Source organism: Tauraco erythrolophus, chromosome 18 (genome assembly GCF_009769465.1).
Source record: "Tauraco erythrolophus isolate bTauEry1 chromosome 18, bTauEry1.pri, whole genome shotgun sequence".
In the NCBI taxonomy this organism is placed as follows: domain Eukaryota; kingdom Metazoa; phylum Chordata; class Aves; order Musophagiformes; family Musophagidae; genus Tauraco; species Tauraco erythrolophus.
In genome coordinates, this window is record NC_141482.1 from 7,007,139 (window position 1) to 7,018,553 (window position 11,415).

General features: G+C 48.2%; 1 protein-coding gene across 1 annotated transcript in view; it reads left to right on the forward strand.

The window, feature by feature from the left end:
• Nucleotides 1-10,685, forward strand: part of RIMS4 (regulating synaptic membrane exocytosis 4) — a 52,130-nt gene extending 41,445 nt beyond the window's left edge. Inside the window, exons 3-6 of the mRNA XM_086622945.1 lie at nucleotides 7,249-7,361; nucleotides 8,015-8,116; nucleotides 8,378-8,517; nucleotides 10,467-10,685. Coding sequence (XP_086479071.1) covers nucleotides 7,249-7,361; nucleotides 8,015-8,116; nucleotides 8,378-8,517; nucleotides 10,467-10,685 — 574 coding nt within the window. The remainder of the gene's footprint in view (nucleotides 1-7,248; nucleotides 7,362-8,014; nucleotides 8,117-8,377; nucleotides 8,518-10,466) is intronic.
• Nucleotides 10,686-11,415: the final 730 nt, after the last annotated feature.

An 11,415-nucleotide genomic window follows, 5' to 3' on the forward strand; every position in this document is an offset into this window, starting at 1 on the left:
TTCGCTGAGGGTGGTGAAGCACTGGAACAGGTTGCCCAGAAAAGCTGCGGCTGCCCTATCCCTGGAAGTGTTCAAGGTCAGTTTGGATGAGGCTTTGAGCAACCTGATATAGTTGAAGGCAGGCAGTTGGGCTAGATGACCTTTAAAAGTCCCTTCTAACCCCAACTATTCTATGAATACATTGCTCTGCATTTCTTCTGCACAGACATAGCAGCCAGTATGTGGTCGTTGCAAGTTGGTATAATTGAGACCAGTCCCGAAGTCTTGTAAGGTGGAATTAAAAAGTACTGCATTGAGGGCAAAAGCAAGGAAATAGCTGGTCTGTGCTTCGAACTGATTCACTGACGAATGGTGTTGAGGACTGATGTGCAAAGAGGAAGGACTGGGAAAAGATTTGGAAGGAAAAAGTAAAGTAAATAAATCCTCTGGGGGAGGTATTTCAAGAACAAGTTAGACAAGCAGTGGTCACAAATGATGTGAATAAGGCTGCTTTGGCCTTGGGACCTGGGTGTGGACTGGGTGACCTGTGGAGATGCCTTCTTACCATGTTTCCTGTGAGTTTTGCCAGGTTTTGATAAGCTGATTCTGCAGACGCTTGCAGCAGCATAATGGAATACCTGGCATACAGAGTCCCAGAAGCAATTTAAAAATAGATTTAGAAAAGAGGTCAGACAAACTCCACATGGACAGGAAAAGAAATTAATGATACGTTTTCCCTAAATGTGTCTGTGCCGTTACATGCTCTGCATGCTAATGTGCAGTGAATGACGGGTGGGGATGTGGAAGTGGCTGAGCAGAGCCACGTGTGCAGGATGAGAGGGATCAGCACAGGTGCTCTGGATTTTCTTTATACTATTTCGTATTGAAATCAGCGTTGTCCATCTAGGTGTTCAAATCCTGATCAGTTTACAAGCAAACTTTGAAAAGCTAGTTCTCCATTCAAGTATATCTGAAGAAAAGCGACCTTGCCATGAAGGAACCAACTGCTCGATGCTTTGCACATGGAGAGGAAGGGCACAGGTCTGTGCAGTGGGTAGGTCAAGAAACACTGCTACCTGGAAAGAGCAGAGAAGCAAGCAGCTGGCAAAGAGCCTTTAAGCCACTCTTAAATTACTCTACAGAGGACAGATTTCATGTGCCCTGACCTGCAGCGTGCAGCGCAGGAGCACAGCCTTCAGAGACTGCTGCACGGATTTCCTAAATAATCAGGATTATGAATGTTGTGTTTAAAAAGAAGAACATCTAGGCAATCTTAGCCCCAGTTTGAGCGTGTGATTCCTAAGATTTGAGCGAACACGCAGTTTTATTCTGCATATAAACGTGTCACAAAAGAAATAAATGGTTTATGCGGTCACCTTTTTCATATAGTCAGGAATGGTAATTAGGTACATGTTCTGCATGGGGATTGCACACGGGCCTTCCTGATTGCCTGCCCATGAAAGAGTTAAAGGTTTAAGTGAGGATTTGCTTGAATTTGCTAAGACTTAGGTTAGCAGCCTGCTTGTACGTATATAGTAGCTTATTTTAGGTAAAGCAAATGTGTACATAATGCCGAAAACAGAATGATGATCTTTGAAGTGACAAGTTGTCCGCAAGAACAGAACATCCCGGAAAATAAGTATTGATGCAAAAATGTACTAGACATTGTTTCTTTATAGATAATGAGAGATAACAAAGGAGCCTTAGAAAAATATGTCGAGGAGGACGTGTTCTTCTAAGTCCAAAACATCTGCCTGTTAATCATGAGAAAGGAGCCAAAGCAAGGACTTCAGAGACGGATAGGGAAAACGTCTTGTTATGAGAAAAAGTTAATGAGATTGGAAGAATACCACAAATACAAATATTAAGTAAGGGGGAAACAGTGATAAGTGAGGGAAAGGTAATTCGGGCAGGGGATGATTGTGACCACCAACTCATGGACCACCTGCGGTAAACACAGCCCAGACCCAAAAGAAAGGGGCGGAGGAAAAGGACTGAGCCTGCGAACTGGTTGACATGCTAGGTGAGAGAAAGTTAGCTGCTTGTTTAAGAGAACACCCTGAGTGTGTAAATACGCCCATACCCACTGCATAAACGTGTACTGGATTTCAGGAGCGTGCGTGCTGCCTTGGCACAGCCACCCAGACTTGCCCACCTTCGTAATGAAGCGACACCTGGGCGCAGTGCGGGGCTGGCTTGTTGCCCGGCGGGCAGGGGAGCCCCACGCTTGGGGCCAACCCCTTGCCGGGGCTGGGCTGGGGGCTCTGCCCGGCGGCTGCAGCCGCGCCCGCCGGTGTCTGCGGGGTCTTGTCTCCCTCTGGCGGGTGGCCGGGCGGCTGCAGCGAGAGCGGTGCCCGCTCCGCCATCCCGGGAGCTGGCTGCGGTGCCGGGGGCACCTCGGGCTTGGAAACGGCGGCTTTATCCCTGCGTCGGAATGGGGTTTGCAGGCGGTGCCGAGCCTTGGGGTGGAGCTGGTACCGGTGCGAACGAAACTAATGCTGGTGCAGGTTCCTGCCGGTGCTGCTGTGCGTGGGTGGGCTCGGAGACCCCGCGATCAGCAGCCTCCGGAGGGTCGTCCTGCTGCTGCCCCTGCTCTGCTTCCTCACCCGCAGCCAAGGGCTGCGTTCTGCAGGTCCTGCAGCAAAATGTCCTTCATTCGTCCTTGATGCCCCGGAGGTGTCACTGGGCTCCCTGTACTCTCTCTGTGCCTTCAGGTCAGTAACAGAGACACGTTCGACTTAAAACTGATTCCACAGCAAAACCCACAGGCTTTACCTTCATGAAAATCGTTCTCACTCAGCGGTGGCAAAGCAGAGCCCATGAATCATGATTAGTGAAAGCAGAGGGCCAGAGAAGAGATAATTAATTTCTCTTTCCTGTTCAAAGGAAAGGAGCCTTGCTCAGTGGAGGATTTGTGCCCTTTAGACAAAAGGCTGACAAGTGTCACCTGTTCATCTCCCCTCTGTGCAGCTGTTTGTCAGCACGAGATGGTCCCGCCGCAGCACCGGTCCCTCGGCGCTGCGGGGTATGGCAGTTGCTGTTTGCAAGTCAGCTGCAAAATGCTCCCGCTTTATTCCTCCAGCTATTTTTAGCACTTCTTTTTAGATTGCAATAAAAATAAGAAAGACAGATGTATTGGTGATAACCAGGTTGTAGTGATTTCTCCCCTTAAGGCAGAGGCATGTTTGGTGACAGGAGAGGAAGGGTTTTCCAGGGTTGCTCCAGTGTGCATGAAACCCATCTGCTGGTGTCACCTGAGGTGCAGCCACCGCTGTCACCTGCAGCAGATCCCTTTGGGAACCACCCCTTTGGTGGTTCAGCTGGAGAGCTGGTTGCTGAATCAAGGGCAGGTGAGAAATGGCTCCGTTCTTGCAGAGGTCAGGCGGGAAAAGTGCTGAGTGTGCAGCATGTGGCAGAGTGGCAGGGGAGGGCTCGTGGGAGCACCAGGGCTGTGTTTAAAGACTGGAAAGAAGTCACAGTGTTCCCTGGAGCTCTTTTCTTCCCTCCTTCAGCTGCAGGAAAAACAAGCGAGTGAATGGGGAAGGTCTGTCCCACCGATCTCAGAATCACACTGTACGCAGCCCCCTCACCTCGGCATCCCAGCTTCTCTCTGAGCACTTGACAGACAGAGCTCACCGAGCTGGATTTGAGCATCCTAAATTTAGCCGGTGCAGCTAAATGGTTCCTGCTGGTTTTAATTTGCATTCATACTAAATTTCTGTAGTTTTATTTTCCCTTTCTCCTCTCAAGGGAGAAGCAATGGCTTTCTTGGAGGTAGCTTATGATTTTTCAAGACAGAAATTGTTTCCATTCCAGGGTTATTGGCAATACTCAAATATATGTCCAGGAATTGGTCAAAGCCAAGAAATCTGATTTAGAGCTGCTGCTTCTAATGTCTAATAAAGTAGCACTGCTAAAGGTCAGCCTTGGTGCAATGTAGCAGCCAGTCCCACTAGCTAATGGCATAATCTATTAAAGAATTAATTCCCTACGTCTTCCCTTCCCAGTCAAATATAACAACGAGGAACATTAACTGTCTAACCTAATATTGAGTTTCATATAGTGCTAGTAAACGTATTAACTGAGGCTATTATCCAAACTGCTGGAGTCTTGACCTTGGCCTGTGTTTTTAAGTGGGTTTTTAATGCTCCTCTCAAGATCAGCCTCAATGCTACAAAGCAGCAGCAGCTGCATTCCAGCAGCAGCTCCACTGCTCTTCTCCCGAGGGCCCGTGCCTGTGGCCCAGCCCTGGTGTCCCTGCAACAGCCTCCTGCCCGCTCGCTGTAATTTGTGCTGAGAAGCGTTCATCGTTTCGAGGTTGTCCTGAGCCCTCTGACTTCTGAATCTGCGGTCTCTCTTCTTTGCTGTGCTGCAGCAAGCAGAGTTTCTCTCGGTGGTCTTCTCCCAGCTTTGTGTGCCCGCTGCAGTAACACGGCTGGACTTCGCCCTGGATTGAGATCTGTCCGAGACCTGGTTCTGGGTGTGCTGCAGGCTCTCACAGTGCTTTGCTCGGTCCCGGGCTTCCTCTCCAGCTGTCCTGGTCCCAGGCATCTTGTCAATGAGCCCAAGCATCTGTTTTGAGTATAGCAGTGAACATTTCCCTGAATGGCTGTAAGTTGTCTTGCCAGCTTGTTATTTACGTGCTTGTTCAGGTCACATACTCCCCCGGGGTAGGAGCGAGACCCAAGCTCGGTCCATTTATCTTCATGAGTTGAGAATAAGGAAAACATTTACCTTCTGGCTGATGGTTCATTCATCTCCTGCTGAATCTTATGTCTTTCTCTGTCAGGTTGCCTTTTTCTTGAACTATTTTGGGTTCTCTAAGCACTAGTTTTCATCCTTTTTTGACTCTCTATGGGCAGCTCAAAACGCCTGAGCCAGCAGGCTCGAACAGTCTCGCTGGTCCTCGTGTGCACCAGGGCTCACTTCTTCCCTCCTTGTATGGGCAAATCATGAGCCTGATAAAGCCCATCTGGCTCTGTTCTCCCCCTGCTTTCCCCACCACATGTCCCTGTAGATTTACCAGCCCTGGGGACATCTCTTTCTGTGCGCAGTCTGCCCTCGGCACCCCTGCTGCACATCCAGCGTCTCTGCCCTGCTCCTGTGTTGGGGGTGATGCTCCTGGGAGAGGGCTGCCCCGTTAGGGCCGGCAGACGCCAGCTGGGTGATGGGACGGGAGTCGCATCCCCACGGGGAGCAGAGTGCGGCCCTGCACTGCCTCTGCCTCGGGATGGACGATGGCACTGGGGATGCGCCTTGTGCCTATGAGGTGTTGGTGACACTGAAAACCAAGAAAAATCTTACGTCTTCTCTGTGATTAATGCCAATTATAAGTCCTGCTGTTCCTGTTGCATCTCAAAATACCCAGAGTGTTTGTGCAAACAGTGGATGTAGGGTGAAAAAACATGGAACTGGGGAAAATCCACCCTGTGCAGAGCCTCGCCCAAGCCTGTCTTCCAGGATGCCCAGACACCCTCCTCCCTCGTCCCTTTCACAAAGGTGACATCTGTAAAGAGCTCAAGGGCAGGCTTTTCCATGCTGATGGCTCAGCAGCTCCCTGTCTAGCAGTGATAACCAGGTTTCTCAAGGAGCTGGGTCAGCGCACAGGGGAGGCGCAGTGCTCCGTGGAAAAGTCTGACCGTTTAATTCGATGCCCCCGTCACAGTGAGCTGAGCCACCCCATGAACCTGCCACAAGGACACGTGCCAGTGACACGTCCCTTCAGTCCCATGCGTGATGAGATGCTGAGGTGTGTGTGCTGGCTTCCTCGTTCCTCCTCTGAATAAATAACTATTCCTGTGGGCTGAGACCAGGTGTGCAAATAGCTAACGAAAGCTGAAATCCCAGCCTGAAATTAACACTCTTCTGGCTGAAGAGGGTTTAGAAATTTTTTCTTTTTTTTTGATGTCTTTTACACGTATCGGCTTGCGGGGGAGAATCAATGAATCTTTGTGGCTGACTCAGGCTGCAGGAGAGCTCATGGTCCCCAGCCCGCCCCGCTGGCAGGGGTCCTCTCCGGCTTCGTGTGTACCGAACATGTGGCCTCCTCACGACATCCTTCCTAAGAAGAAATTTGGGGCAGGAGGGAGCTGTATTGTTACGTGGGCAATTGTCCCCCACCGAGGATATTTGGACGAGTGCAGGAGGTTTGTAACGTGCCTGACTTTGGCATGCAGCAGCTTCCCCGAAGGCAGTGCCAGACCCGTGTGGTAGCGTGGGTACCCCGGCACAAAGTTCCTGACGTGTGTTTCAGTAGCTGCGTCGTGGTTTGGCAGATGCCTGCAGGACAAATGTAGGTGTTGAATGGTGGCCTCAAGCCTCCTCCTTACCATTTGCAGCAAGTTTTTTCACAGCCTCTGAAACAGCTGCGTAAATTAAGGTACAACTGGGTAAATCTTGGTTTGTATCAGTGTACCGTAGGGTTTGACCCTTTTGTGTTGTTTCCCCCACGTGCAGTGTGGTGACCAGCACCTGTAGCCATGCTGTAGACCAGCCTTAGGTGTCTGGTGAATGGATTTGGGGGCTGTGTCCCCCTGACAGCTTTTGTTTTGCTGCGGTGACAGTGGCAGAGGCATTGCTGGTGTTTGAGGGTGTTTTCTCTTTAGCCTTGCACCAGTGTTCAGGTGCTCTTCATGATTGCTTCAGGCCTGGTCGTGGAAGCAGGGATGAAAACCACACAGTGGATGTGATGGATGGGCGCTTCTGGCATTGAGCGGTAGGGAATGGGGCTCTCAGGTCAAGAAAGAGACGCATTGCTCTGTGCGTGTGTAAGAAATAAATAGAGAATTGAGTCCCAAGGCGATGGATGCCAGCACTCCTCATCTTGCTTGTAACTACTGCTCTAGCGGCATGCGTTCCTCCCCAGAAATGAAGATTGGGAAGGGACAGCTACCAAAAGAAATCCTATAAGCTATGCTAGGAAGCTGTTGAGATTATAATGCTACCTGGAAGAGGTGACGAGCTGCGTATGAGCCTGAGATGGCAGAAGTTTTCCGTACAGACAATTAGTTATAGTTAAACAAGTATTAACCAGTTGGTGACTGCAGCTATTACTGTTTGTTTTGGGTTTGGGTTTTTTTTTTAATATGAAGAAAGGGATTTTAAATTGATTCCATGTAACTAAACTGCCTGGAAATCAGTGAGTTTTGCAAGGGAAAAAGGTTTCTGTAGATGTAATTCATTTCAAAGATATATTAAATTCGGTTCTTTAGTTACTGGATTGCTTTAAAATGCAAATTAACCACTTGCCAAAATCAATTTCTTTTGCAGCTTGAATTTCAGCGGAGTCCATCTGGCATCTGCTGGGCAGTTTAGTGACTTCCTGGGGAGCATGGGCCCCGCACAATTTGTTGGGCGTCAGACCTTGGCCACCACTTCAATGGGTAAGGAACACAAAGATGTTAGGTGACTTTAATTTAATCTTGAACAGACTGCTCCTTCAAGCCACCTAATAATGTGTCCAGCATCTGCTGCTCTACCACTCCCCCGCTCCGTTTCTCTGTTAAATCAAGTAGGCTTGGCGGAAGGGTTTTGCCAATTGCTGCGGATGCGGCATTAGTAGGAGAGCACCAGCTTCATGCTTTCCTCTGTCAGATCTGAAGGGCATAGACTAAGTAAAATGCAGCTAAAATCCTGAAAATACATCCTGTGCATCTCTGAGTTTTTCTTGCTCTCTAAGCCCCACCGGGCTTTGTAAAGATTTTATGATCTACCATAATTGCATTTTCCAAAGCAGCCTTCAACTCTAGGTACTGCAGCTTAGGAGAGATGAGAGGCTAGCTCCCCTGAAGAGTATGGGACTGAGTCACCAAAGCCGTGTTAGAGGGCTGACATTAGAGATTGCTTTTGAAAATGTGGACTTGAATCACTGCAGAGCTGCTCCGGAGTAACACAGGAGGAGATCAGGCACTCGGGGCCTACAGTTGGTTACAGCTCATAGCAGGCGTGACATGAAGATTGCTTTTTTTTAACATTTTAGTAGCCCACAGATACATCATTCTGAATGTCTCCTGTCTATTTTGACATTTTGGTTTAGGGGATGTGGAAATTGGCTTGCAAGAGCGAAATGGACAGCTAGAAGTGGATATCATTCAGGCTCGAGGACTGACACCAAAACCCGGCTCCAAAACGCTGCCAGGTAGTATGCTTTGGCCTCCTAAAGTAATTCACTGAGCCCCAGCCTCCTGCGATGCTTGCAGATAGGAAAAATTTTAATTCCGCTTGGCTTCTGCAGGAATAAGCAGTCTGTCTGTGTGCAGTATTGAAAATAAGGCTGGTTGAGCAAATCTTTTCACTGCTGTAAATACCTTCTTTAGAAATACCTGAGATGTGACACTCTGTCTTTTCTGAAGTGAGCATGAAGATTTTACTCCTGTTTGACCATATTTATTCTTTCCAGCTGCTTACATCAAAGCTTACCTGCTAGAGAATGGCGTGTGCATTGCGAAAAAGAAGACAAAAGTGGCTCGCAAATCATTAGACCCTTTGTACAATCAGGTGTTACTGTTTGCTGAGAGCCCCCAGGGCAAAGTATTACAGGTAAGACAAACAAGTTCCAGGTCTGCCCATCTCTGTCTTCCACCTCTGCTGGAAGATATTAAGTCTTGGCAAGGGATCTGGGTAATTAACATAAATGAGAAGAAGCCAGTGTTTTCATTGAACCAAATGTACTCGATCTGAACGTAACAAATGGAAAGGAAAACCTTTTTTTCATACTCAAACTGATTATTATTTGACACCCCGCCAGGTAACATGAGTGCCTACCAGGAAAAGGTTGATTTTTTGTTTTTTTTTATTCTTTTTCTCCTGCCCAGTTAGGACATAAATAGTACCTATAGATGCTAAACAGTCTTGCAGCGTAGGTTGTCTTCTGTGTTTATACGTGTTCAGAGTGGTTTGCTTTGGCCATCACCCAATCACATATCCTACTTATTGCTACCTCTTTTCTTTTACTGCTATATGTTTTCTGCTATACTCACGTTTTCAATTCTGCACCCATATTTCCAGAGCAAAGAGTGATTTGCATTCTTAATTCATATCTATATCATTTCCATCCAAGAAAGCCTGGCTAAAATCCACTGGTAATACTGATGTAATTAATCCGTGAATTTCTATTGTTTACCTCCACTGGCATAGGAATTGCCAGCTAACCTGCTGGATGCTTCTCATAAGTGAACGCTCCCTCATTTACCTTGATTAGAAGCGTTTTCTCCTGTTGCAACGAGACTGCTCACTTTTGACTGAAATGGGGTGGGACCTGGCTTGGTCTGCTCTTACCTTGCATGTGTTTCCTTACCTGCTGCCTTGCTGCCAGGAAAGGTGCTTATTCTAAGAGAATAAAATGAGGAGCTTGGCTCTCTGCCAGCGGCTGTCCCACCAAACCAGCTTTCTGCAGTGGCTTGCTCCATCTCATTCTGGCCTAGAGCGTTAATTTTTGTCTTTTAATTGACATTCATTGTCTCTCCTACCTCATTTTACAGCATATTGCAATGTTCTGGTTATTTGGAGCTTAGGGAAAGAAGCTGTCGGGATTAGCCAGAGATCACTCGTCACCGTCATAACCCATCATACCCATCCTCTCCTCTTCAGAACATGGACTCACTCTGGAGTCAGTCGTCACCTTTGTCTTGAGCCACACAAGGCCACTTGGTCACGTGCAGACCTCCAGCATGCCTAAGCCCATGACCCTCACTACATCTGTTGTTCCACCCACTGGTCTCCATCATGTCGTAAGTGTGATTCAGCTTGCCCTGCTCGTCTGCCAGTTCTCCCTTCATTAGACCTTCCTCTGCATCTGCAAGCCTTTCTCGGCAGTCTGTCCTGCTTCCCCTGCATGCCACTCCATGTGTTCCCTTTACGTCAGCGGTCTCGCTTGCCAGAGCTCTGCTCCTGCCCTTTCTCCAGGTGAGTAGCCGTTCCTCGTCGCCATCTGCCCTGTGTCACGAGCTGCGAGTACAGCAGTTAAGACACGCTCTTTTCCTCAAACTGTTGACTCTTGACCTAAGTTGTCACTGACCTTTTTTTGGTTGGTGTATTTTTCTAGGTCAAGAGCCCTTCCTGCCCCTTTCCCATGGGCCACCTTTTGTTGTGTCCAAGGCCCATTACTGTGCCAGGACCAGGTTTTGTGTGCAGGTGTTGGAGCTGCAGCTCCAGCGATACTTTGTGCATGTGCTGGCCCTGCCTAGCAGGTAGAACAGCAGAATGGTGTCTCATCCTCACGTGCGTTCTCTGCTTTTCCATGGAAGGGGGGGGGGGGGGAAGTCTGATAACGTTATGATTTGTAAAACTGTGCTTAAAAAAAAAAAAAGTAAAATCATCAGCCAGAGCTTCACATCACCTGTTGATAGTGTAAACCTTTCTGCTCTTCTTGGACTGTAGCAAAGCCACGGGAAGTTGGATCAGTAGAAAGAAAGATTAATCAGACTTGTGCTACCCGAGCAAGCGTGCAAGTTGTAGGATTAACTGTGCTCCCCCCTCTTCTTCCCAAGGTGATAGTCTGGGGAAACTATGGACGCATGGAGCGCAAGCACTTCATGGGAGTCGCCAGAGTCCTCCTGGAAGAACTGGATTTGTCAACTTTAGCAATCGGCTGGTACAAGCTCTTCCCAACCTCCTCGATGGTGGATCCCACTACAGGCCCGCTCCTGCGTCAGTCCTCGCAGCTTTCCCTGGAGAGCACAGTGGGACCCTGCTGTGACAGGTCTTAGTGAGTAAGGAAGGGGGAACTGCTTTTGTTTTTTAAACATGCTGTCAAGGTTTTGTTTGCTGGAACTCTGACCTCAAGCGCAATGCATGTTCAGTCAGTTCTTGTGGAGCTGGAAGAGGAGGATAAACCAGTGACCTTAGACAGAAGACTAGGGGGAGGACGCTGTGCCCTCTCTGTCCGAGGAGGAGGTGCCGTGGGGCATGAGTCCTAGTTGTCAAATTAGACATACACCTCTTGTTTCACTTCTCTCTCTGTCATTCTTGGACCCTTGTTTCAGATCAGTATTAACCCTGGAAAGTTGCAGCGTTTGGAAGCATTCGAGGGAGTAAGGAAGGTATTTTTCTTAACTGTGCGTCTGAAAAATTCAGAGGCCGGTATCTGACCTAAAAAGAGCAGGAGCAGAAAGTTTCAGAGGAAGCATTAGTTTTTTTTTAATAAGATCTTCTTGAAAGGAAGAAAAAGAAAGAAACCTGCAACTCTTTCTTTAGAATCAGTTCCACATCACTGAGTCATGTTAACTGTAACACTGTCGTCGCTGTGTTTTCAAACTGTGCCAAATTACCAGCAAGTGTCTTTACTGCATTACTTGTCTAACGCTGCTGATGAAGCATACTCGGTGGGAGAATAAGTAGCGCCTACTTAGACCAGACAGTTTGAACAGAGTTCGAGTTTAGCAGGCTAATTAACTGCAATTTTACTCAGAAAAAAAAAACCCCACACACTAGAAGTGG